The 21,713-nt window shown below is 51.1% G+C and overlaps 1 protein-coding gene across 9 annotated transcripts; it reads left to right on the forward strand.

The window, feature by feature from the left end:
* Nucleotides 1-12,620: 12,620 nt before the first annotated feature.
* On the forward strand, nucleotides 12,621-21,347 carry ENGASE (endo-beta-N-acetylglucosaminidase). 9 transcript variants are annotated; one of them, XR_015147293.1, is made up of 14 exons: nucleotides 12,621-12,757; nucleotides 13,420-13,487; nucleotides 13,628-13,829; nucleotides 15,265-15,413; nucleotides 15,996-16,153; nucleotides 16,702-16,850; nucleotides 17,182-17,347; nucleotides 18,266-18,369; nucleotides 18,698-18,806; nucleotides 18,986-19,180; nucleotides 19,513-19,661; nucleotides 20,104-20,212; nucleotides 20,580-20,694; nucleotides 20,898-21,347. XR_015147293.1 is itself a non-coding variant. In XM_086356461.1 (14 exons), exons 3-14 carry the CDS (start codon nucleotides 14,014-14,016, stop codon nucleotides 21,315-21,317), a joined length of 1,929 nt encoding a protein of 642 aa, XP_086212587.1. In that variant the 5' UTR covers nucleotides 12,621-12,757; nucleotides 13,420-13,487; nucleotides 13,628-14,013; the 3' UTR covers nucleotides 21,318-21,347. The 9 variants fall into 9 exon arrangements, 6 of the variants coding, with proteins under 6 accessions (XP_086212587.1, XP_086212588.1, XP_086212585.1 ...); XR_015147292.1 differs by having other exon boundaries at nucleotides 20,107-20,212; XM_086356461.1 differs by having other exon boundaries at nucleotides 13,628-14,123; nucleotides 18,986-19,176.
* The last annotated feature ends 366 nt before the right edge of the window (nucleotides 21,348-21,713 follow it).

Here is a 21,713-nt window from a genome sequence, read left to right on the forward strand (position 1 = left end):
TGCCCAGTGGCCATAGGCTGGGCCATGAACTGCCTCATTTCTCACAGGAACGCATTTCACAGCCGGATGAGGCCCCGTCAGATGCCCGGTAGGAGAACAGCCTTCCTTGTTTTTTCTGGCTTCCAGTGGCCCCATGTGTTCCATGGTTTGTGGCCACCTTGCTCCAGTTCCTGCCTACCTCTGTCTTCACGTGGCCTTCTTTCCCCAATCTCTTAAATCTCCCCCTCCCTTCTCTCCCAGTTGTTGAAATTAGGGCCCAGCTTAAATCCAGGACATCTCCTTCCTCTTGAGATCCTTGCCTTGATTACATCTGCAAAGATCCTATTTCCAAATAAGGTCACGTTCACAGGTATCGGGGGTCAGGACCTGGATCTATCTTTGGAAGGATGCAGTTCACCTACTACAGCGGCTTGCGGGTTGAGTACACCCACTGACAGCACCTTTTATGCCTGAGCGGTAAAGAGCAGATGTTTCTTCTTCTCTCCCCATTGCTTGCCAACTGGGTTAGTGGCCAGTGACCTTATCAGACTGCCAGCAGGCAGTGCCGAAGCCGCCTTGGCCCTGCTGGTGCCAGCAGGCTGGCAGACAGCTGCTGTCCTCCCTTTGTCTGGCTATGGAGCTGGCTTGGGTGGCCATACTCAGTCTTGCACTGGGGCCAGACCGGAGCAGGCGGACACTGCAATCTTGCTCCCTGCAGGACAAAGAGTGGGCCCCACCTCCACACAGCTGAGGCCACCGGACAGAGGATGCAGCTGGGAGCAGGGGCTGAGCGCATTTCCCAAAGGTGCAAGTGGAAAGAACAAGTTGGCTTGAGGCAGGTGCCCACTGCCCGCCCTCTCTCCAGGGACAGTCGAGTGGAGCGTGTAATGCCTGACCCACGGCTGGCCACGCCGATATGGGAGAGGAGGCAGGATTTGCTCTGGAGCTCACCCGATCCCCTTTGGCTGTCCCTCACTCTGTAAGCTCGTCCACATCCAATCTACCAGTCCATTCCTGCTGGCATTCCCACCCTGCTTTTCTCTCTCCAGATACATCTGCTCCTGCTCTGTGCTGGCCCAGGTGCCAAGTGCTGAGGAGTGGTGACAGACAAGACACGGTGCTTGCTTCTGGAGGACTCTTCCCGGGCTTTAACTGCAGTGTGACATGGATGTCACCTCTTCAGAAGAGCAGCATGCGTGGCACCTAGTTCCGACCTCGCCTGACTCCCATCCCGTGCGGTCTACCTTGCAGGGGCGCCCTTCCCCATGTCTTGACCCTGGCTACTGAGAAATTGGCCAACCTTCCCTGGAAAAAGTCTGATAAACTCAGTTGCAATGCAAATATTAATGTTTTCCCAAAAGGACCTAGAAACAGCTGATGACTCAGCCAAAGGAAAGAACAGCTTGTGTTAGGGCTTTCAGGAGTCTTTGTAGCCAGGGCTGGGGGAAGTGAGGAGGGCACACCCAATCCTATGGGGGTTTAGAGAGAGAGAGGAAGAGACAGAATATGTGTGTGTGTGTGCACGCGCGTGCTCAAGGATAATTTTCAGTGGAGTTCACTATGGGAACACAATGGTATGACGGCAAGTTAGTTTTATTGGGCCATAGTAATAAGACTGGGATAAAGTGATTTTCTTGCCCAAATCATGAAAAAAGCAGCAGGTTACAGAAAATATTAAATAAAACAAGATACCTCCATATGCAAAACAGTAGAGTTGTCTCTCAACACATACTGTATACAAACATTAACTCAAAATGGATCAGTCACCTAAATATAAGAACTAAAAGTGTCAGATTCTTAGAGGAAAAAAAAACAAACCTAGGTGTTCATCATCGTGACCTGTATTAGGCAATAATTTCCTACCTATGACACCAGAAACACAAGTAACACAAAGAAAAATAGATAAATTGGCTATCATCGAAATTTAAAATTCTATTAGTTAGGGACTTCCTGGTGGTCCAGTGGTTAAGACTCTGTGCTTCCACTTCAGGAGGCATGGGTTCTAACTGGTTGATGAACTAGGATCCTGCATGCTGCACAGTGCTGCCAAATAAAATGATGTGAAATGAAACAAAATAAAATTTTGTGCATCAAAGGGCACTGTTAAGAAAGTGAAAACAACACAAAATGGAAGAAAATATTTGGAAACTGTGTATCTGATAAGGAACTTATATCTAGAACATATAAAGGACTCTCGCAACCCAGTAATAAAAAGACCAGTTAAAAATGGGCAAGAGGTCTCAATAAATATTTCTCTAAAGAAGATAAACAAATGACCAGTAAGCACACGAAAAGATGCTCAGCATCATTAATTACCAGGAAAATGCAAGTCAAAACCACAGTGAGTTACAGCCTCACAACCAACAGGATTGTTATTCAGTCACTAAGTCATGGCTGACTCTTTGTGACACCATGGACTGCAGCATGCCAGGCTTAAACTGGCCTTCACTATCTCCTGAAGTTTGCTCAAACTCATGTCCATTGAGTCAGTGATGTCATCCAACCATTTTATCCTCTGTTGCCCCCCTTCTCCTCCTGCCCTCAATCTTTCCCAGCATCAGGGTCTTTTCCAGTGAGTTACTCTTTGCATCAGGTGGCTCTTAGGATCAGCTTCAGTGTCAGTCCTTCCAATGAATATTCAGGGTTGATTTCCTTTAGGACTGACTGGTTTAATCTCTTTGCTGTCCAAGGGACTCTCTAGAGTCTTCACCACAATTTGAAAAATCAATTCTTTGGTGCTCAGGCTTTCTTATGGTCCAGCTCTCATATCTGTACATGACAACTGGAAAAACCATAGCTTTGACTATATGGATTTTTGTTGGCAAAGTGATGTCTCTTACCAGTAGGATGGTTGCAATCAAAATGACAAAAGTTGGCAAGAATATAGAGAAACTGTGACTCTTGTACATTGGAAGGAATGTAAAATGGTGCAGCTGCTTTGGAAAATGGTCAGGTGCTTCCTCAAACATAGAGTTACAGGTAACCCAGCAGTTCCCCAAAAGAAATGAAAATATATATCTACACACAAAAAGTGGATGGATGTTCTTAGCAGTATTGCTTTGTAGTAAAAAAGTGGAAACAACCCAAATGTTCGTCAGTGGATGAATGGATAAATAAAATGCGGCATATCCACACAATGGAATATTCAGTTCAGTTCAGTAGCTCAGTCATGCCAACTCTTTGTGACCCCATGAGTTGCAGCACCCCAGGCCTTCCTGTCCATCACCAACTCCCGGAGCTCACTCAAACTCACGTCCATCGATCGAGTTGGTGATGCCATCCAGCCAATGGAATATTATTCAGTCATTAAAAAATGAAGCACTGATATGGGCCACAACATGGATGAACCTTAAAAACATCATGCTGAGTGAAAGAAGCTAGTCATGAAAGATTACATATTGTGTGAACCCATTTATGCGAAATTCCCAGAACAGGCAAGTCCATAGAGACAGAAAGTAGGTTAGAGGTTTCCAGGGGCTGGGGCTGGGGGGAATGGGGAATGACTGCTGACAAGTATGACATTTCTTTCTGGAGTGATGAAATGTTCTAACATTGATAGCAGTTGTGGCTGCACAACTCTATGAATATACTAAAAACACACGAATTGCACACTTTAAATGGGTGAATTGAATGGTATATACATTACATTTTCAACATAGTCATAAAAACAAATAAACAATACACACACCAGAATACCTTGCCTTTCTCTTTTGAGCTGCAGAAACTCACATTATCCCAGGCTTGACTTAGCCTGGGGCTGGGGTCCAGGGTCCAGTGAGGTGGGATGGGAGTGTCAGGGTTAGTTCTTCCAAGAGCATCAATGAACAAACATTTTGTAATCAACTGATGGATGAGATCATGCAAACACAGGAGACTGACTCAGGTGCCAAGGGAAGCATTCCAGAAGGAACAGTTAATTGAAGACCATGCCTTTCTCTCTGAAGTCCCTACACAGCTGGAGAAAGGACTGGAAAGCAGAGTGACCTCAAATGCCCCTACCTCAGCTGGCTCTGGTAACCAGCTCCTCCTAGGGAAGAAGAGAGCAGAGTCCTTTTCTCCTTAGGTAGATGATCAGGCAAGGACAAGAAATTTCCACCTTAGAGGGTTTCACAAGTAAGACTAGAATTCCACACACTCTAGATAATTTGAAAACATCCCTGCCTAAAGATAGAGATCCAACTGTTCAGTAGAGATGTCCACTAAGTTGTCCATGCAGTTTGACAGCCTACCTATGAAAAATATCCAATAAGTATGTATTAAATTCTTATTGTATGGTTCAGTGGTGAAGAATCCACCTGCCAAGTAGGAGACATGGGTTTGATTCTTGGGTCAGGAAGATCCCCTGAAGAAGGAAAGTGCAACCCATTCTAATATTCTTGAAATATTAGATATCTCTGTCCAGAAATCCCCTGGACAGAGGAGCCTGGCGGGCTACAGTACATGGGGTTGCAAAAGAGTTGGACTAAACAACAACAATATGGGGGAAATATTCATGGAATTATCACAATCAAAAATGAAAATATCTATGCTTGCTATATTTGAAGAAATAAAAGACAAGACTGAGAATTGTGGCAAAGAATTTGAAACCAATGAGAAAAAGAGCCATATGGAAACTCTAGAAGTGGAAAATAAAACAAGTGAAATGAATTCAGTGGCTGAGTATGACAGCATGTTATATAGAGCTGAAGAGAAAAATCAGTGAATTAGAAGATAAATCAGAAGAAAATATCCAGTAAGCAGCAAGCAAAGACAAAAGACAGGAAGGACAGAATAGAGGCTATATCTGTACAGAAGTGACGCTGAGAAAGACCTCCTGAGGCCTAGGCTCAGAAGTTACACCACAGGGGCTTCTCTGGCGGTCCAGTGGCTAAGAACCCACATTCCCATTGCAGGGGGCGTGGGTTTGATTCAGGATCAGGGAACCAGACCCCATAGGCAGCTAAGAGCCTGCATGCCACAACTGAGACCTGGGGCAGCCAAATAAATAAACAAAAATAAATTATTTAATTAAAAAAGGACAGTCTTTCCAAAAACCATGAATGACTGAGGGTCCGTGTGATAAAAAAATAAACTGTATATACAAAATAGATCAACGGCAATGTCCTACTGTATAGCACGGGTAACTATATTTAATATTTTGTTGTAACCTATAATAGAAAATAATCTGAAAAAGAATATTTATATATATATATATAAAATGAAGATTAAAAATGTTAATCGCCCAGTTGTGTCCTACTCTTTGTGAGCCCATGGACTATAGCCCACCAGGTTCGTCCGTCTGTGGAATTCTCCAGGCAAGAATACTGAAGTGGGCTGCTATGTCCTCCTCCAGGGGATCTTCCTGACCCATGAATGCTAGAGAATCTGTGTCTCTAGCATTGCAGGCAGATTCTTTACCATCTGAACCACCAAGGAAGTATGTATATATAAATATATAACTGAATCGCTTTGCTGTATACCTGAAATGAACACAACACTGTAAACTGTACATCAACTATACTTCATTTAAAAAATGAAATAAAATACCTCCACATTATAAACAAAAATAATTCCGAATGGCCTGTGGATCTAAAAGGGGAGGGCAAGAAAACAAAACTTCTAGAAAGTAAGGGAGGGTGGAGTGTTCCCTATTCTCATTAGTTTAGGGTAGTGCAATACATTTTGAAAAAGACACAAAGCTACTAATCATAACAGAAAAGGCTGATTAATTCTACCGCAGCAAAATTAAGGATTGTTTTGGATGAGTTAGTGGGGGCACTAACAAAATGACAAGGCATCTAGAACGTACTGGCAGTGAAAGTTGCTGCTATCGAAAACTGGGACACAGTGAGAGTCATTCTCAGAGGGAAGTGTATTCCCTCAACTGCATTCACAGAAAAACAAGAAAGATTTAAAAATAAGTGAACCGCACAGTCTACTTTTGAAACCAGAAAAAGAACAACAAAATACATCCAAAGAAAATAACAGGAAAGAAAATAAAAGCAAAGATGAGTGAAACGGAAAACAAACAAAAACTAGAACAAATGAAGAGTGTGTGTTTTGACAGGACTAATAGACAGCCCTTCAGAAAAAGAAAAATAGCATCAGACAAAAAGGAAGGAGACACAAATAAGCAACATCGGAACTGAAGAGAGGGCATAATCAAGAGATTTTAAAAATGTGATTAGAAATGCCTTACTTGCCTACATTTTGAGAACCTCAATGAAGTGCATATTTTATAAGAAAACACTCATTGTGGTACAATTGGCCCAAGAAGAAAGAGGAAAATCTGTACGGGCAATAGCCAGACAGGAAGATGAAATATTAAAGGCCTATCCTCAAAAGGCATCTGAAAGTTGTAGACATAAACAGCAAAGAACTAAACTCGACAATTATTAACTAAAAATGCAGGAAAGCATCTTCCTGACCTTAAAGTCAGGACAGCCCTCCGAAACAGCAAAGTCACAGAAGACAGTAGTGATAAACTTGACCATACAGGAATCTAAAAGACCTATGGTACAAATAAGCAGACGTGCATTTGCTCCATTTATGTATACAAGAGGCAAAATATTAGTATTTAGCATGTATGTGACTCTTACATCTGAAAGAAAAGACAACACAGTAGAAATGGGCAAAGACCCTCTAACAGGATTGACGTGGAAGAAAACTCATTTCCAAATGGCTGACCAACACGAAAAGCTGCAACTTCAATTTAACACAACAGCCAGACCCCTATGGGCACCCACCAGGGGAGCAAAAATCTTCGAGTTCGAGAATATCAGTATTTGAGAGGCTGTGGAGTAACCTGTATTTACCCCATGCTGCGGAGGATGTCGCTGGCAGTTTGTTAGTGACTTAAAACTGAAAACGTGCATGCTGTTACTCTTAGCAACTCTAATCCTGTTTTATCTGAAAAAGGAAAAAAACGTTAAGTATGACCAAAATGGTCTACACAAAGATGTTCATTTTAACATTTAAAAAATAATAGCAAGCAAATGTTTACTATTTACATGTCCACCTATAGGTAGATAGCTAAGTAGACTGACGTGTCAGAATGATAGCATAGTAATAACAGTCAAAACAAATTAGAGTTATTTAAAACGAAGTGGCTTTAAAATTTTATTTATTTATTTGGCTGTGCTGGGTCTTAGTTGTGGCACGTGGGATTCTCAGTCTTCACTGGGGGCCTGCGGGATCTAGTTCGCTGACCAGGGTTCCAACTCAGGCTCCCTGCAGCGGGAGCATGGAGTCTTAGCCACTGGACCACCAGGGAAGTCCCTCCAAAGTGGCTTTAAAAAATATTGCTGAGTGAAAAAAGCAGGATATAGAGTAATGTGTGTGACTGATAGCATTTTTATAAAATGCAAACAATGTTGTATAGTTCCAGATACATATAGGTGTGTAAAAAAGTATTTTAAGACATCTGAGAGGATACAGGTCAAACTGAAGAATTAGGGGGAATGTTAAGGGGTCTCAGTAGGACAGGGGAGGCAAGGCAATCAAGAGGGAGGTGGATTAAAGGGAACATTAATTTTATCTGCAGGGCTTTAAATTTTTAAAAAGAGAAAATGAATGTAACCATTGTGCGAGTATAATAATACGGGGACCCAGCAAAGGCAGGTGCCCCAGGTTTGCTATGATTGTTGCAGAGTGTGTGTTCACAGACAGGCACCTGTTAGGCGCACAGGCAGGCATGAACCAGAAGGGGCTCGATATTCATCGTGCAGGACATTCAAGCAGGTGCCTGGGCACAGACTCAAGTGGGTGTAAAGGTGATGCCAGGCCCAGCATCCTTTCATTCCTTGGCCTTTGCTGAGCACCTGGGAGAACTCTGTAAAAGGGAGTGAGAGTCCTGGGCTGCACCACACAGGCCTGCAAACCTGGGGCAGCCCTAGCTTCCAGACTGGAAAAAGAACCCAGAGTCAGCAACAGACACATCAGTGGTTTAATGGAGAGAGGAGCTTCCATGTTGGAAGGAAGGTCCTGGAGCACACCCCATGTTGCGTGTGCAGCTGATGGCAGGTAGGACATGGATGCATCTTCACTTCCGGGGGGAGGGGGAGGAGGAGGTTCCCAGTCATAGGGATTTGACATTGATGGAGTCATTAGTTACCGGGGAAACCAGCAGAGGGCCATGCGCCTCCCTGTCCCTTAGATAAGCTGTCTGGTCTAGAATAATCTAGCTGAGGCCGGAGGGGAAAAGATGTAGAAAGGCCAGTCAGTTGAGTAGGATGTAGGTGAAGCAGGCACTGGTCAAGCAGTGGATATACAGAGAACAAGAGAACAGCCGCCACAGGAGGCCTGACCACACAGAGCTATAGTTCAGGAGTCTTTAATGTGATTTTTGCTCTGACCCCAGCTGGTCTGAGGCAGCTCTCTGAATGAAGGGAAAGTGGGATTTATTGCAGAAGGAACGCAGAAAGAACAAGCTAACAAGATCTTGCAAAAAACGGTGACAGCCTTGTAAGGCAGGCTATTATTTTGAGAAATTTTTCTAAATTCCTGTGTTCTCCCTCTGCTGTAGTTAGATTCAGCTACTATAAAAAATACCAAAATAATATTGGCTTAAATCAGACAGAAGTTTATTTTCCTTACATAGGAATCCAAACACCAGCATTCCAGGGCAATACTGTGGTCTGTGCCATCGGGGAAGTCAAGCCCCTTCTCTCTGGTTGCTCTGGGCCCTCTCCATGTGCCTTCTGTCTTCCAGTCCCAGAAGACTGCTGCAGTTCCTACCATCACATCTCACACCCATCTGGCCAGCAGCAGGAAGCAGGGAAGAAAAAGTGTGTGTGTGTCGTGGGCGGGGAGGAGGGGTGGGTGGGGGGTGTTCCTTTGTTTTGCAGGCACAGCCAGAATTGCAAGCATGACTTCCATTCTCATCTGGAAAACAGGACATGCTTGCCAGGCCCTTCTAAACTCTCAGGGCTGCTGGAGATGCTGTCTTCATCCAGGCAGCCAGCAGTCAGCTAAGACTGGGCTTTTCTCCCTAAAGTACAAAGGGGAGGAAGGGATACTGGGGACAATTAGCTGTTGCCTTTAGCTTATGAATAACCAAGCCTGAGGATCAGGTCATGTCCACTCCTCTGGTTCTAGCTTCTGGCCCAGCGACATTGTGGAGGCCAGAAGAAAGAGAGTGGAGGAAGGAAAAGCAGGCAGATGTGAGTCCAGGTCTCCCCCTAGGTCCAGTTGAGGGTCAGATATGGCAGCCAGTGCATATCTGAGGCCCATGCAGCACCAAACCAGTGGCACCGTCAGTCGGTCAGGCATGGAGGTCTCTAGGCTCAGGTCCCTGCGCCATCCTGGCTTCCTGTGCTGGCAGAGCCAGGAAGGTGGACAGAGCCAGGACATGTCAGCAGGGTCCCCCATGGCAGGGCAATGCTGCAGTGGAAATTCACAGATGGGGCTGCCAGATTTAGCAAACTCAGCATCAAGTTCACTTTGCATTTCCGATAAATGAGAAATAATTGCTTCGTATAGTCATGTCCCATTTCCATTTATTGTTTATCTGGTGTTCATGTTTAATTGGGCATCCTGTACTTTATCTGGAAACTCTACAAGGTAAGGATTTTAGGTGGCCAATCCAGGCTTTGGAGGGTCTGGAGCCCCAGGGGGACCAGCATGCTGCTGCTGCTGCTGCTAAGTCGCTTCAGTCGTGTCCGACTCTGTGCGACCCCATAGATGGCAGCCCACCAGGCCCCGCCGTCCCTGGGATTCTCTAGACAAGAACACTGGAGTGGGTTGCCATTTCCTCCTCCAATGCATGAAAGTGAAAAGTGAAAGTGAAGTCGCTCAGTTGTGTCCGACTCTTAGCGACCCCATGGACTGCAGCCTACCAGGCTCCTCTGTCCATGGGATTAAGGCAAATGTGGGGACCTCCAGGCTCATCCTGATCACCGGACAAGGACACTGAGACCAGGAACCACAGGGTCTTGCAGAGTAGGCAGCGCAGCAGGGGCCAATGCAGAGGCTGCAAACCGGCTCTTCCTGGCCCTGTGGAGGGTGTGCAGGACAACTTGAACTTCCCTGACCCCCAGACCAGAGGCTAACACTGCCGAGAGGAGCAGAGAAGGGAGGTCTGAATATATTTTTCCCCCAGAGACTGAGAATTACCCTAAAGAATCTCTAAGAACTTTTAGTTCAGAGGATGAAAATTTATTTATTTTCACCGCTAAGCTGCAGGTAAGTGGTTTAAATGCAGACTAAATACAGACCCCCACATCTTCTGTGCTCACTTGAGCACAGCCAGAGGGGACTTGTGACCCTGCAACCGCCCTCCCCCACCCCCTGCTCCTCCGGGGTCAAGGCAGACTTCCCAGGGTGCTGCAGTCCCTGTCCTCCCTGGGATCACTGTCGCCTGCTCCCCAGGGCCCCATCTTTCCCCAAAGCACAGCCAGGATCCATATTTCACAGCTGAGTTATCTTCCCCATTCTATGGGTTTATGGATACTTGGGGCCTCATAAAGTTCAAAGTCTGCAGCCATAATAAAGAGGCCCACTCAGCTTGGCTTGCGCAGCAGGCCATTCCCAAGCAGCACAAACAGGTGTTGGGAGCTGGGTGAGCAGAGCTTCAAGAGGACCCACATTCAGTCCTGTGGGGCCCAGTCTTGGGTCCAGGCCCTTCTCCTCACACTCCACACTCTGGGGACCCCTCTGTGACTAAGAGGCTGGGGAAGTGCTATCTCTGAGATACCTCCTGGCCCTGTGTGCTTTGCAGGGCCTTGCATATTTGGGGGTGCAGAAAAAAATTTGTGCTTCAATGGAAACTATGCATTCTCTACATGCTGCATATCCTGCTGTTATCTCATTCTAGCTTTTTTTTTTAATTGAGGTATAAAAATATGGAGGCATAGTTGATGTACAATATAAGTTTCCGTACAACATAGTGATACACAATTTTTAAAGGTTATACTCCATTTATAATTATTATAAAATATTGGCTATATTCTCTGTGTTGTACAATATATCCTTGTAGCTTATTTATTTTATACATAGTGAAGGAGGAAACAGACAGAACAGGCTCCATCTTGAAAGCAGGACTCCATCTTGGGTCAGACTGGGCTTTGAGCTATATGCCCAGTAAAAACCAGGCCGCCTGGATGGAAGAGCCCCAGGGTCGTACCTAGACTCTCTGTTGCCTAAAAGAATACCCTAATTATGTGTGTAACCAAATGAGGATTCATGCTCAGTCGTGTCCGACTCTTTGCAACCCCATGGACTGGAGCCTATCAGGCTCCTCAGTTCATGGAATTTTCCAGGCAAGAGTACTGGAGTGGGTTGCCATTTCCTTCTCCACGGGATCTTCCCGACCCAGGGATCGAACCTATGTCTCCTGCATTGCAGGCAGACACTTTACCGTCTGAGCCGCCATGGAAGTCCATAACCGAATAGAATCATACATTCTATTATGCTTATTGGGGTATGACCACAGGCCTATTGATAATTGTCTACTGTTAACTACCTAGGCTTAAGGCATATGAATAATGGGTTAACTTTGATTGTATCTTTCTTTTCCTTTGTTCAGACTAGTTTCAGGGAATTTGGGGAGGTGGGTTTGGGCACATACACTTAGGGTATATAAGGTTTTCAGAAAAACTGGTCGGGGTCCTTGGCTAAGAGGAGACTCTTCCTTGGGCCTGCCGGTGTAATACACTGCACTCCACTATCTGCATTGTCCTTCTGAGTGAGTTTGTTTCCCGGAACGCGTGGCTACAATAGTTCTTTGTACCTCTTCATCTGATTTTAGTTTTATTTTTTGTCACCTTTTTTACGTGTAAATTGTCTTGTCCAGAGGCTCAATGATCTCACTCACCCCCAACCCACCCAGCGGAAAAACTCTTTATGCCTCTATTTACGTACTCATTTCAGTATTCCTGATCTATACACGATCTCTTTTTTGATTCGCTTTGAACTGGTTATAACACCTGTCTGAATAACGAGTAGGACAGTCTTTAACACTTGTCCATATTTATACTTCGGAGAAGGCAATGGCACCCCACTCCAGTACTCTTGCCTGGAAAATCCCATGGATGGAGGAGCCTGGTGGGCTGCAGTCCATGGGTTCGCTAGGAGTCGGACACGACTGAGCGACTTCACTTTCACTTCTCACTTTCATGCTTTGGAGAAGGAAATGGCAACCCACTCCAGTGTTCTTGCCTGGAGAATCCCAGGGACGGGGGAGCCTGGTGGGCTGCCGTCTATGGGGTCACACAGAGTCGGACACGACTGAAGAGACTTAGCAGCAGCAGCAGAATATTTATACTTGAATGAGAATTATGATTTCACTTTTCCCAGAAAATTATCTTTGAAACAGGGGTTAAGCAAACTGAGTTCAGATATCACTTTCACAATTTACTGACTTTGTGATCTTCAGGAGATTGCTCATCTGAAAAAGAACTCACACAAAGGGGTTTTCCGGAGCCCTGGGCTAAGACCCCGCCCATCCCCACGCCCACCGCATAAGCCCCGCCCCATTCCCCGCCCCCTAGGCCTTCCTCCTCTACAAAGGCCGGGCGGCAGGTGCGCCAGCCACAGAGCGAGCGGGGTGTCCAGCCTGAGCCTAGTAGGGGCGGGGCAACCGCGCAGAGAAGTCCTCATTGGCCGGCGGGCGGCGGCGGTGGCGGGTCTCGGCCTGCGATTGGCCGGTGGCCGGCGGGTGGCGCGGGCGGAGCAACGTCATGGAGGAGGCAGGGACAGGGACCCGGACGGCGGCGCGGCGGCAGGGGCGGCGGATGCGGGCCCCGGCGACCTTGGAGAAGCAGCGGGATCGGCGGCCGGCAGGGCGGCTGACCCGGAGGAGGTGGGTAAGAGGTCGGCGGGAGAGTTCTAAGGATCGATCCGGCGGCCGGACAGTGGGCCGGAGTCGTTGGGCGCCTGGCCTTGGCCAAGGGAGGCCGTAGGCACAGGACAGCGATCTCCGGCCCCCACGCTCACTGTTCGCGGCGGGTTCTGTCCATCGTCCCGCCCGCCCCGCACAGCAGTAGGCACGGACAGAGTCTCGGAGCCTGGGTGCGACCCCAGCCTCGGGCGCGTCTGGGCATCCTGGCGCCCTGACTAGAAGCTCCGACATCCTTTTCTAAGAAATGGGTTGACTATGCCTCCCTCCCCTGGCCTTGGGTCTGCAGAGAGATTTTAATTGCTCAGTGCAGACCAGTGGGTGTAATTAGGATTATTAGTGTCCATGCTGGGGAGGACAGGGAGGGTGCCTGGCGCGGAACATCTGAACTGGTCTTTGAGGAGGTGGAGGACTGCAGTAGGTGGAGACTGGAGAGAAGGGTGTTCTAGTGTGAGGGAACAGAATGGGCAAAGGCACGTTTCCATAGTTTGCATTAAAAAATGTAAACCAGAGGACGTCTCCCCCTGCACGTCCTCATGGGGTCTGGTCCCTTTGCTTCTACAGGTTCTTTTTCTTTACCCTTTTATTTAAAAACAAAAAAACAATTCAACTCCTTCTTTGCTTAGAATTGAAGAGGATCGAGAAGAAGCAGTCTTTCGAGAAGTGGTCAGTTTTACCCCAGACCCTTTGCCAGGTAAGAAGGACCGAGGCTCTGAATACTGTCCATGTTCACTCTGGGGCTTCTGGGCAGGGCTGCCCCTTCCCCATCTCAAGTTCTCTATTATGAATTCCATAATTTCCACTGATTCCTCGCTGTTTCCCTCCTCTGATCAGTTAGATATTATGACAAGGACACCACCAGACCCATCAGCTTTTACTTGTCTTCCCTGGAGGAACTCTTGGCGTGGAGACCCGATGCGGAGGATGGCTTTAATGTGGCCTTGGGGCCCCCTGAGTGTCGGCAGCCCCCTCTGAGCAGCCGGAGACCCAGAACTTTGATGTGTCATGACATGATGGGCGGGTACCTGGATGACAAGTGAGGACACTGCGAGCGCATGGCCTGGTGTGACGGGAGGAGGGGAGGGGCTGTGCCCGGTGGTGGAAGGAGCACTGGATGTGGAGTCAGGAGTCAGCCAGCCCACCCTGCCACCTACTGGGAGAGGAACTCAGGCTTCAGCCTTTCATCTGTAAGAAGAGGAGGATGGGTTAGGGGCTAGCTTATGCCTCCTTCAGCCCTGAAACTGTCTGATTCTCTGGACTGTCTGCACCTGAAGTCAGGGAGGCTGGAGAAAGCACCATCGCAGGGACCTTCTTCAGACCACCTGGCCCAGTAACTTGGTTCTTCTGCTGATTTCTTTCCTTCACCCTCCTCAGTTCTATTCCATCTTGGCCCACTGGTTCTGGAATCATTGCACTCCCTCCCCAACCCCACCCCAGCTGGGGGCATTTCTTCCCAAGATCCTGCAGGGTCAGCTTAGACATCTTGTTGTTTAGTTGCTAGGTTGTGTCTGACTCTTTTCGACCCCTAAACTGTAGCCGCTTAGGCTCCTCTGTCCAAGGTATTTCCCAGGCAAAAATACTGGAATGGGTTGCCATCCTCCTCCAGGGGATCTTTCTGACCCAGGGATCGAACCCAGGTCTCCTGGATTGGCAGGTGGATTCTTTACCACTGAGTCACCGGGGAATCCATTAGAGATCTTTAAATATCCATAAAACAAGCTTGGATGTCATAATTGATGGGAAGCCTTGAGTCAGAGCTGGCCATCAAGGTACAGAAGTGGGTGATGAAGCCACTGGTGCAGCTCATGTGGTTGTCAACCCCAACCATACCTGCAAGCTGTCTGTGTCCTAGTGAACTGCAGGTGTTGGAATAGAGCAGGGCCCCGGGCACTTGGAGGTCTGTGTGAGCTCCTCCAGGTCTCTTTCCTTGTGTTCTGTCTGTCTGTTCATTGAGGCTAAACACGCTCAGTCTTTTGGATCCGATAGCAAAGTGCCTGTTGGGCCTGGTGAAAATGCTTCCCTTAAGACTAACCCTCTCAGGACTTCCCTGGTGGTCTGGTGGTTAAGAATCCGCCTTCCAATGCAGAGGGTGTGGGTTCGACCCCTGGTCAGGGAACTCAGATCCCACATGTTGTGGGGCAGCTAAGCCCACATGTCACAACTACTGAGCCCATGTGCTCTGGAGCTCACACTACAACTAGAGAGCCCACGGATCCCACCTGCTACAACTAAGACCCAACGCAGCAACAAAAAAACCAAAACAACAACACTAACCCTCTTGACATCCGGGCTGTGACCTGGTGCTACTTCTGAGCCCAGTCACTGGGCACGGCCTAGCTCACAACAACCTCTAGTGCCAACTAGATGGAACTAAAGGGAATCTTCACTCGTGTCGTCCTCTCTCTTCACCTTGCGGTCGCCGTGTCCTCGTCTGTTTCTGGGTCCGGATCTTGTTCTCTTTCTTCACCCAGGTTTATTCAAGGCTCAGCCACACAGACTCCCTATTCCTTTTACCACTGGCAGTACATCGACATCTTTGTGTACTTCAGCCATCACACGGTCACCATCCCCCCAGTAGGCTGGACCAACGCTGCCCACAGGCATGGGGTCTGTGTGCTGGGTAAGAGCCAAGGGCCCGCCTGCAACCCAACCAGACTCGTTGGCACACCTGACTGGGGCCCCAGTGATAAAAGGGCTTGGGCTTGGGGTGCTGTTGGGTGGGTAGACTTCCTTACCATCCTTGATGAGTTAGGACAGGTGAAGGCAAACTTGTTCTGGAAAAAGGAAATATCCTCAGTTTTCCAGGCCACCGAGTCATGTACTGGGGCTGCCAGAGAGTCAACAGCTCCCACAGACAATAAACAAACAAATGGGCTTGACTGTGATCCCGTGAAACTGTTTTTGCAAGAAGAATTGGGGGCAGGATGTAGGATATAGGTGGTCCACCGCTGGGGGAGGGGAGTGCTTCTCAAGCTTTTCCCTGCATCTGAATAATTTATTATCTAACACTGATTTTGGGGCTCTGCCTCCAGGTATCTTATTTATCTGCCATCTGGGGACACTGGGAATTTGGAATTCTAACAATGTTTTTGCAGGCGACAGTGATGCTGTTGTTGCAGGAACCACACCCTGGGAACTGCTGGGTCGAAGGGGAAATAATCCCCTGGCCTGACCTCGATCTCGTTTCTCTCCTGCCCCACAGGGACTTTCATCACTGAATGGAAAGACGGGGAGCGGCTCTGCCAGGCCTTCCTGGCTGGGGATGAGCACTCATACCGGGCGGTGGCCGATCAGCTGGTCCTGATCGCCCAGTTTTTCCGATTTGACGGCTGGCTGATCAACATTGAGAACTCTCTGAGTGTGAGCACACCTGCCCCTGGTGCCTGGCCCACCAGCCCCTGTGCCCCGAGGGGACCCTCCACCATGCTCCTCAGCCTCACCAGGCTGGGTCCCTGCTACCGCAGTGCTTCCTGCATCCCAGCTAGAGCTAGCTCCAACCTCCAGCCCCTCTGCCTCTTCACAGGGAGATGGACATTCTCCAGCGTGATGTCCAGGAACCTTGCCTGGCTGAGCTTTGCTTCTCTGGTTCCTTCAAGGCGGCCCTGTCTTCCTCCTCTGTCTCTGCTTTGCTTGGGCTGCATGTGCGACTTCCTTTTCATGGTGCCTTCCCTTTTCATTGGGTTTTATCTTCTCTTGATTGCGGAGTCCATGTCCTTCCTGCTTCAGAAAGAAAGGAAAGTCGGACCTCTGGCTGGACCCTCTGCTCGGCAGCTGTGGGGCCGAGGGGCTTCTGGGACCAGGACCTGTTTGCCCCTGGGGTTAGGTGTCCTGTCTGTCCAGGACCGGGGCGCTCCTCACGACAGGCCTCTCTGGGCCTCACGGAGGTCTGTCTCCATGCCTCTCTCCAGCTGGCCGCCGTGGGGAACGTGCCCCACTTCCTCCAGTACCTGACCTCTCAGCTGCATCAGCAGGTCCCCGGGGGCCTGGTGCTCTGGTATGACAGCGTGGTGAGCAGCGGGCAGCTCAAATGGCAGAACGAGCTCAACGAGCAGAACAGGTGAGCCTGCAGGCGGGCAGCCTGGGCTCCTGGGCAGGGCCAGAACTTCCTCTGCCTTCTGGAGGTGTCACCTACACAGCTGCCCTGGGGGAAAGCGAGGGAGAGGGCAGAGGTGTTTGGTACCCTGACCACAAGCAGACAGAATTAATGCCTTGTCAGCCTGGCTGTGCCCAGGGTTACCCGCCACAGTTTGTGGTCTAGGTGCGGGCTCTTCGGAAGCAGACTCTGCTCGGTCCCAGAGGCAGGCAGCGTGCAGTCCGTGGGCCCAGCCGACGCAGGTGCTTGAGGGGAGAACGCCTGGGCTTCACGGCCCACCCGTGCCGCCCCCCAGAGTCTTCTTTGATTCCTGCGACGGCTTCTTCACCAACTATAACTGGCGGGAGGAGCACCTGGAGCGGACGCTGGGGCAGGCCGGGCAGCGCCTGGCGGACGTGTACGTGGGTGTGGACGTGTTCGCCCGCGGGAATGTCGTCGGGGGCCGGTTCGACACGAATAAGGTGGGTGGTGGCCTTTGAGGCCGGGGAGGTGGTGGCCGTGGCCTGGGTGCTTCGTGTTCCTGTGGACCCCTCATTCCACCTGCACCTCAAGGGTAAGAGAGGCAGCAATGATCTTCCCCCAAGTGGGGACCCCGAGGCCCCGAGAACAGGCTGTGCCCTAAAATCCTAACTTTCAGCCCATCTCTTCAGATGGTACGGTTTTCCCGTAGATGCTAATGGACAAAGCACCTGTTCCGACCATGGGTCTCACAGACAGCTCTACTTTCTTCTGGACTCGGTGCTTTGAGGGGCACCGAGCTGGCCTTTTAGCGCATCATGTGGACGCGGGGGTGGGGTGGGGTGGGGCCAGAAGCCAGGGAGCATGTTTTGGTGTTTCCTTAGCTCAGGGCGAAGGACTGTGGTCACACACCCACAGTTTTGGGAACTGCTGGTTTGATTAACTAGTGAGGTTTTTCTGGCAAGGGAAATCTTGTCGGCAGCGAGAAAAGAGGAAGAGAGGCCGCGGGGGGGCCGCCGCACCTGGTGTGGGATAAATAGGGAATCAGCCCGTCCCCAGGCTGTCAATCCTGCCCTTCCCAGGTGCCGCGGGGACGTTCTCAACTCATTAATTAAGCTTTTAAGTGAATAAATTAATCCAATAACTGAAGATTCTCTCCGCCCCACTGTGAGTCTGATAATAGAACGAAGTGTAGTGAGAGAGCGAGACGTGTCTTCTGTGGGCGCCCCGCGTACAGACCCCTACCCCTCGGATTTTTCCCTCCGCGCCTCCCTGCCGCCTCGCGCCCTCTTCTGGGCAGCTGCGGAACTTCAGGGATGAACCCTAAAGCCCCGGAGGTTGCCCCTTGCCTAAGCCCCTCATCCTGTGCGTGGACTCTGGTTGTTGGCACCGGGGCATCTCCCTGACTCCTATCTCCCCAGTCGCTGGAGCTGATTCGGAAGCACGGGTTCTCGGCGGCCCTGTTTGCGCCTGGCTGGGTGTACGAGTGTTTGGAGAAGGGGAATTTCTTCCAGAACCAGGACAAGTGAGTCCCTGGAGTCCCAGGGCCTGGGTGTGGCCAGTGGCAGGGAGGGTCTCAGGTGATTTCCCCAGGTTCTGGCCAGGCTCGGTTGAGGAGTGGGGGTTAAGACAAGGCATGGGGCTCAGCTGCCCTGGCTGCTCCTGGGGGTCCTTGAGACCAGTTACACAGGAAGGATGAAAACTGGGGACCCCAAGGGACCACTTTGTACAGACGCTCAGTGGGGGCCGAGGTTACTTGGTAAGGGGTGCAGGAAAGCTTAGGGTCATGAGAGTGAGTTCGGGGCGCTGCAGTGCCCTCTTGGGGACCTGAGCCTCCATGCATTTCTCCGTAGGTTCTGGAGTTTGCTGGAACGCTACTTGCCCACACACAGCATCTGCTCCTTGCCCTTTGTCACTTCCTTCTGCCTGGGCATGGGGACTCGAAGAGTCTACTATGGCCAGGTGTGTGGGTCCTGCTCTGGGTGGCTGGGGGCCAGGGGCTTCCTGGACGTGGCTGCTTCTGGGTGAAGGGGCTGCCTTCTCTCCGGCCTTTGGGCCTCCCCTGGGACTGGTGGGAGGGGCGTTGGGTGTGATAGCTCCGTCTGCCCCCAGTGCCCCTCCACCTCTGCCTCACCCTTCAGGAGGAGGCCGTGGGGCCCTGGTACCACCCGAGCGCCCAGGAGATCCAGCCCCTGTTTGGAGAGCACAGGCTGGAAGGGGACGGGCAGGGCTGGGTGAAGACGCACTGCTGCCTGGAGGACGCCTGGAACGGGGGCAGCTCTCTGCTCATCCGAGGGCTGATTCCGCCCGAGGTTGGAAACGTGGCTGTGAGGTAGGTGAGTGAGGCGGGCTGGGACCTGGGGCCCATCAGCTGCCCCCGTCATCCTTGTCAGTTGCTAAAACCGGGCAGGTGGGCAGCAGAGGCCAGAAGGAGGACAAACTGGGATTTTGTTTTACTCTGTGAAGAACATGCAACATCCAGTTTTCACCGCTTCGAGTGTCCAGGAGAGTAGCATCAGCTGCCTGCATGCTGTTGCGTGCCTCTTCCGCCCAGCAGCCCACCCTCCTCCCCGTCCTGGAGGGAGAAGTTGGCGGCTGGGACCTAGTGCAGCGCTGGCTTTCCAGTAGTCTCCCCGCAGCCTCTCATCTCTGGACCTTTCTTCTCCAGGTTATTCTCCCTGCAGGTCCCAGTGCCACCCAAGATCTTCGTGTCCCTGGTGTACAAGCTGGAAGGGCCTTCGGCGGTGGGGGTGGCTTTGGAGCTCACCACAGGGGACGCGGGCAGCTGTCATGTGGGAGGCATCTCGGTGCTGAGCGGTGGGTGGACGTGGTTGGCGCCTCCCTTCCTTACAGGCTTCTCCCTTCTCGGGGCGTGTCGGGGAGGAGGAGGCTAGGGGTGTGGAGGCGGCCAGGGTCCAGGTGCTGCTCTGAGCCGGGCCTGGCCTGGGGGTCCGCCTCTGAGTGCGAGCCTCTGGGCCACAGCGGCCCTGTGGCGTGGGGTTGGACGTGTGGGCCCGTGGCAGCTCTCCTGCCAGCAGTGCCCCAAGTGGGAGGATGTCCTCGGACCAGTCCTGGGCATCCATCCCCGAGCTTCCCTCCTCTCCTCCCTGTTCTCTATTCCCCAAGGCCTCAGTCCATTTGGCTGAGTACTGGGGCTACCAGGGCATCTTGGGGGGCCCCCAGCTCCCTGTTCAGTGACACCTCCCAGTGCCGTTTCCTTTGGACTCCCCTTGTTAAAGTTCTGTGTCTCTTCCTCCAGCAGAAACGAGCTCAAGGCGCAGTCCCCGACCCCTCCGGGTGCCCCCAACCAAGCTGGCCAAATGGGTGGGCCGTTGCGGCCAGCAGCTCAGTGGGGGCTGGGTCCAGCGGTGAGTCCCCCCTCTTTTCCTGTTGAGTCCCCAGCAGAGGATGGCCACACCACCATGGTGAGGATTGGAGAGTGAGGGGCCCTCCACTGAGAAACCACAGAACTGCAGGGATATAGGTACCCCAGCAGCAGCAGCAGCAGGGGCCATGGGCCAGTCCTCCCAGATTTCAGGCAGCTTAATGACACAAGCCCAAGGATGCTTGCTGGGAAAGGTCACGATCACGGTCAGGGCTGAGGTCCAGGTTTCCCACTGATCACAGGGTCCACTTTGGGATGGACCTCCCTGTGGCTCCGGGCTTCTGTGAGCAGCCAGCCTGCAGGTGCCGGGCTGAGGCTCCTTATGACTGGTCTCTCTCTGTCTTTCCCAGCTGCTACGAAGTGACTCTGCGGGGCTGCCTCCTACAGGACCTCTTTGTTAATTTCTCCCGGCCTCCGGGCAGCCAGAAGGAGGAGAACTTCATCTGTCGCCTTGGAGAGCTCCAGGTGAGGCATCCCAGGGACCTGGCTGGAGCTTGGCCGGGGCATCTGTGCCCCTTGCAGACGAGGCCAGACACCCACCAGCCCTCTCCTCTGGCTCAGAGGGGAGCTGGGGCAGAGGTGCCATGGCTGGGACCATGCAGGGCCAGGCACCCCCCCCAACCTTCTCTAGGCTCCCAGGCTGAGCTTAGCCCTGTCTCTTCTGCCAGGTGGTGGATGCCAACAGCCTGCTGACCCCGCTCCCCCAGGTGCAGGCCGTGACGGTCTCGCATGTGCGCTGGCAGCCGTTCGCCTCCGAGCGGGAGGGCGGCCCCGCCGGGCTGCGGCTCAGCTGTACTCTCCACTGGGCCTACCTCCTTCCCCGCGTCCGGTGCTTCCGGATCCACTGCTGCCGAGGATCGGAAGGTGGCTCTCCCAGCAGCGGGCCTTCGCAGCCAGGGAGGCCCAGGCTGCTGGGCCTGGCTTTCGTCAACCGGTATCGGATAGTGGGCCTGGCAGTGGCAGCCGCGGAGCCTGGCCAGGATGGCCGCGTGGAGTTCCTGGTGGAGCCTGTCCCCAAAGAGGGGTTCCTGGTGCCTCAGGCCGAGTGGGGCAAGGCGGCCATGCTCTACTCCATGCCCCGCACGTGAGCAGACATTAAAGCAGAGTCTCCTTCTCAAGGCTAAAGGCTTCTTCTGCGCAGGGGCCTCACACAAGTGTTCGGGGAAGACCCGGGTCCTGAGGGCTGGGTGAGAAGACCGTGGGTGAGATGTCTGTGGCTCTTCATCGGGGCATTGCAATAGGAAAGCTGAGAAGTTGGTTTGCTGAGTTGATAATTCCCAGGGGTGAATGGACACCACCACCGCCCCCACTCTTGGTTTCATCTCTCTCAGTAGAATACTATACCAGGTACAAGTGAAAAGATTTGGGAACATTTAGCCTAGAAAATTCCATAAAGACTATTGCCTAATAGGCCGAGAGACACTTATGCTGACAATGGTGACCTTTTATTCCTGCAGTTGGAACAATTAGGAACGTGCTTCACT

The sequence above is a fragment of the Bos grunniens genome, chromosome 19 (genome assembly GCF_055505025.1).
Source record: "Bos grunniens cultivar Pamir isolate PY7600 chromosome 19, Bosgru_T2T1.0, whole genome shotgun sequence".
Lineage (NCBI taxonomy): Eukaryota > Metazoa > Chordata > Mammalia > Artiodactyla > Bovidae > Bos > Bos grunniens.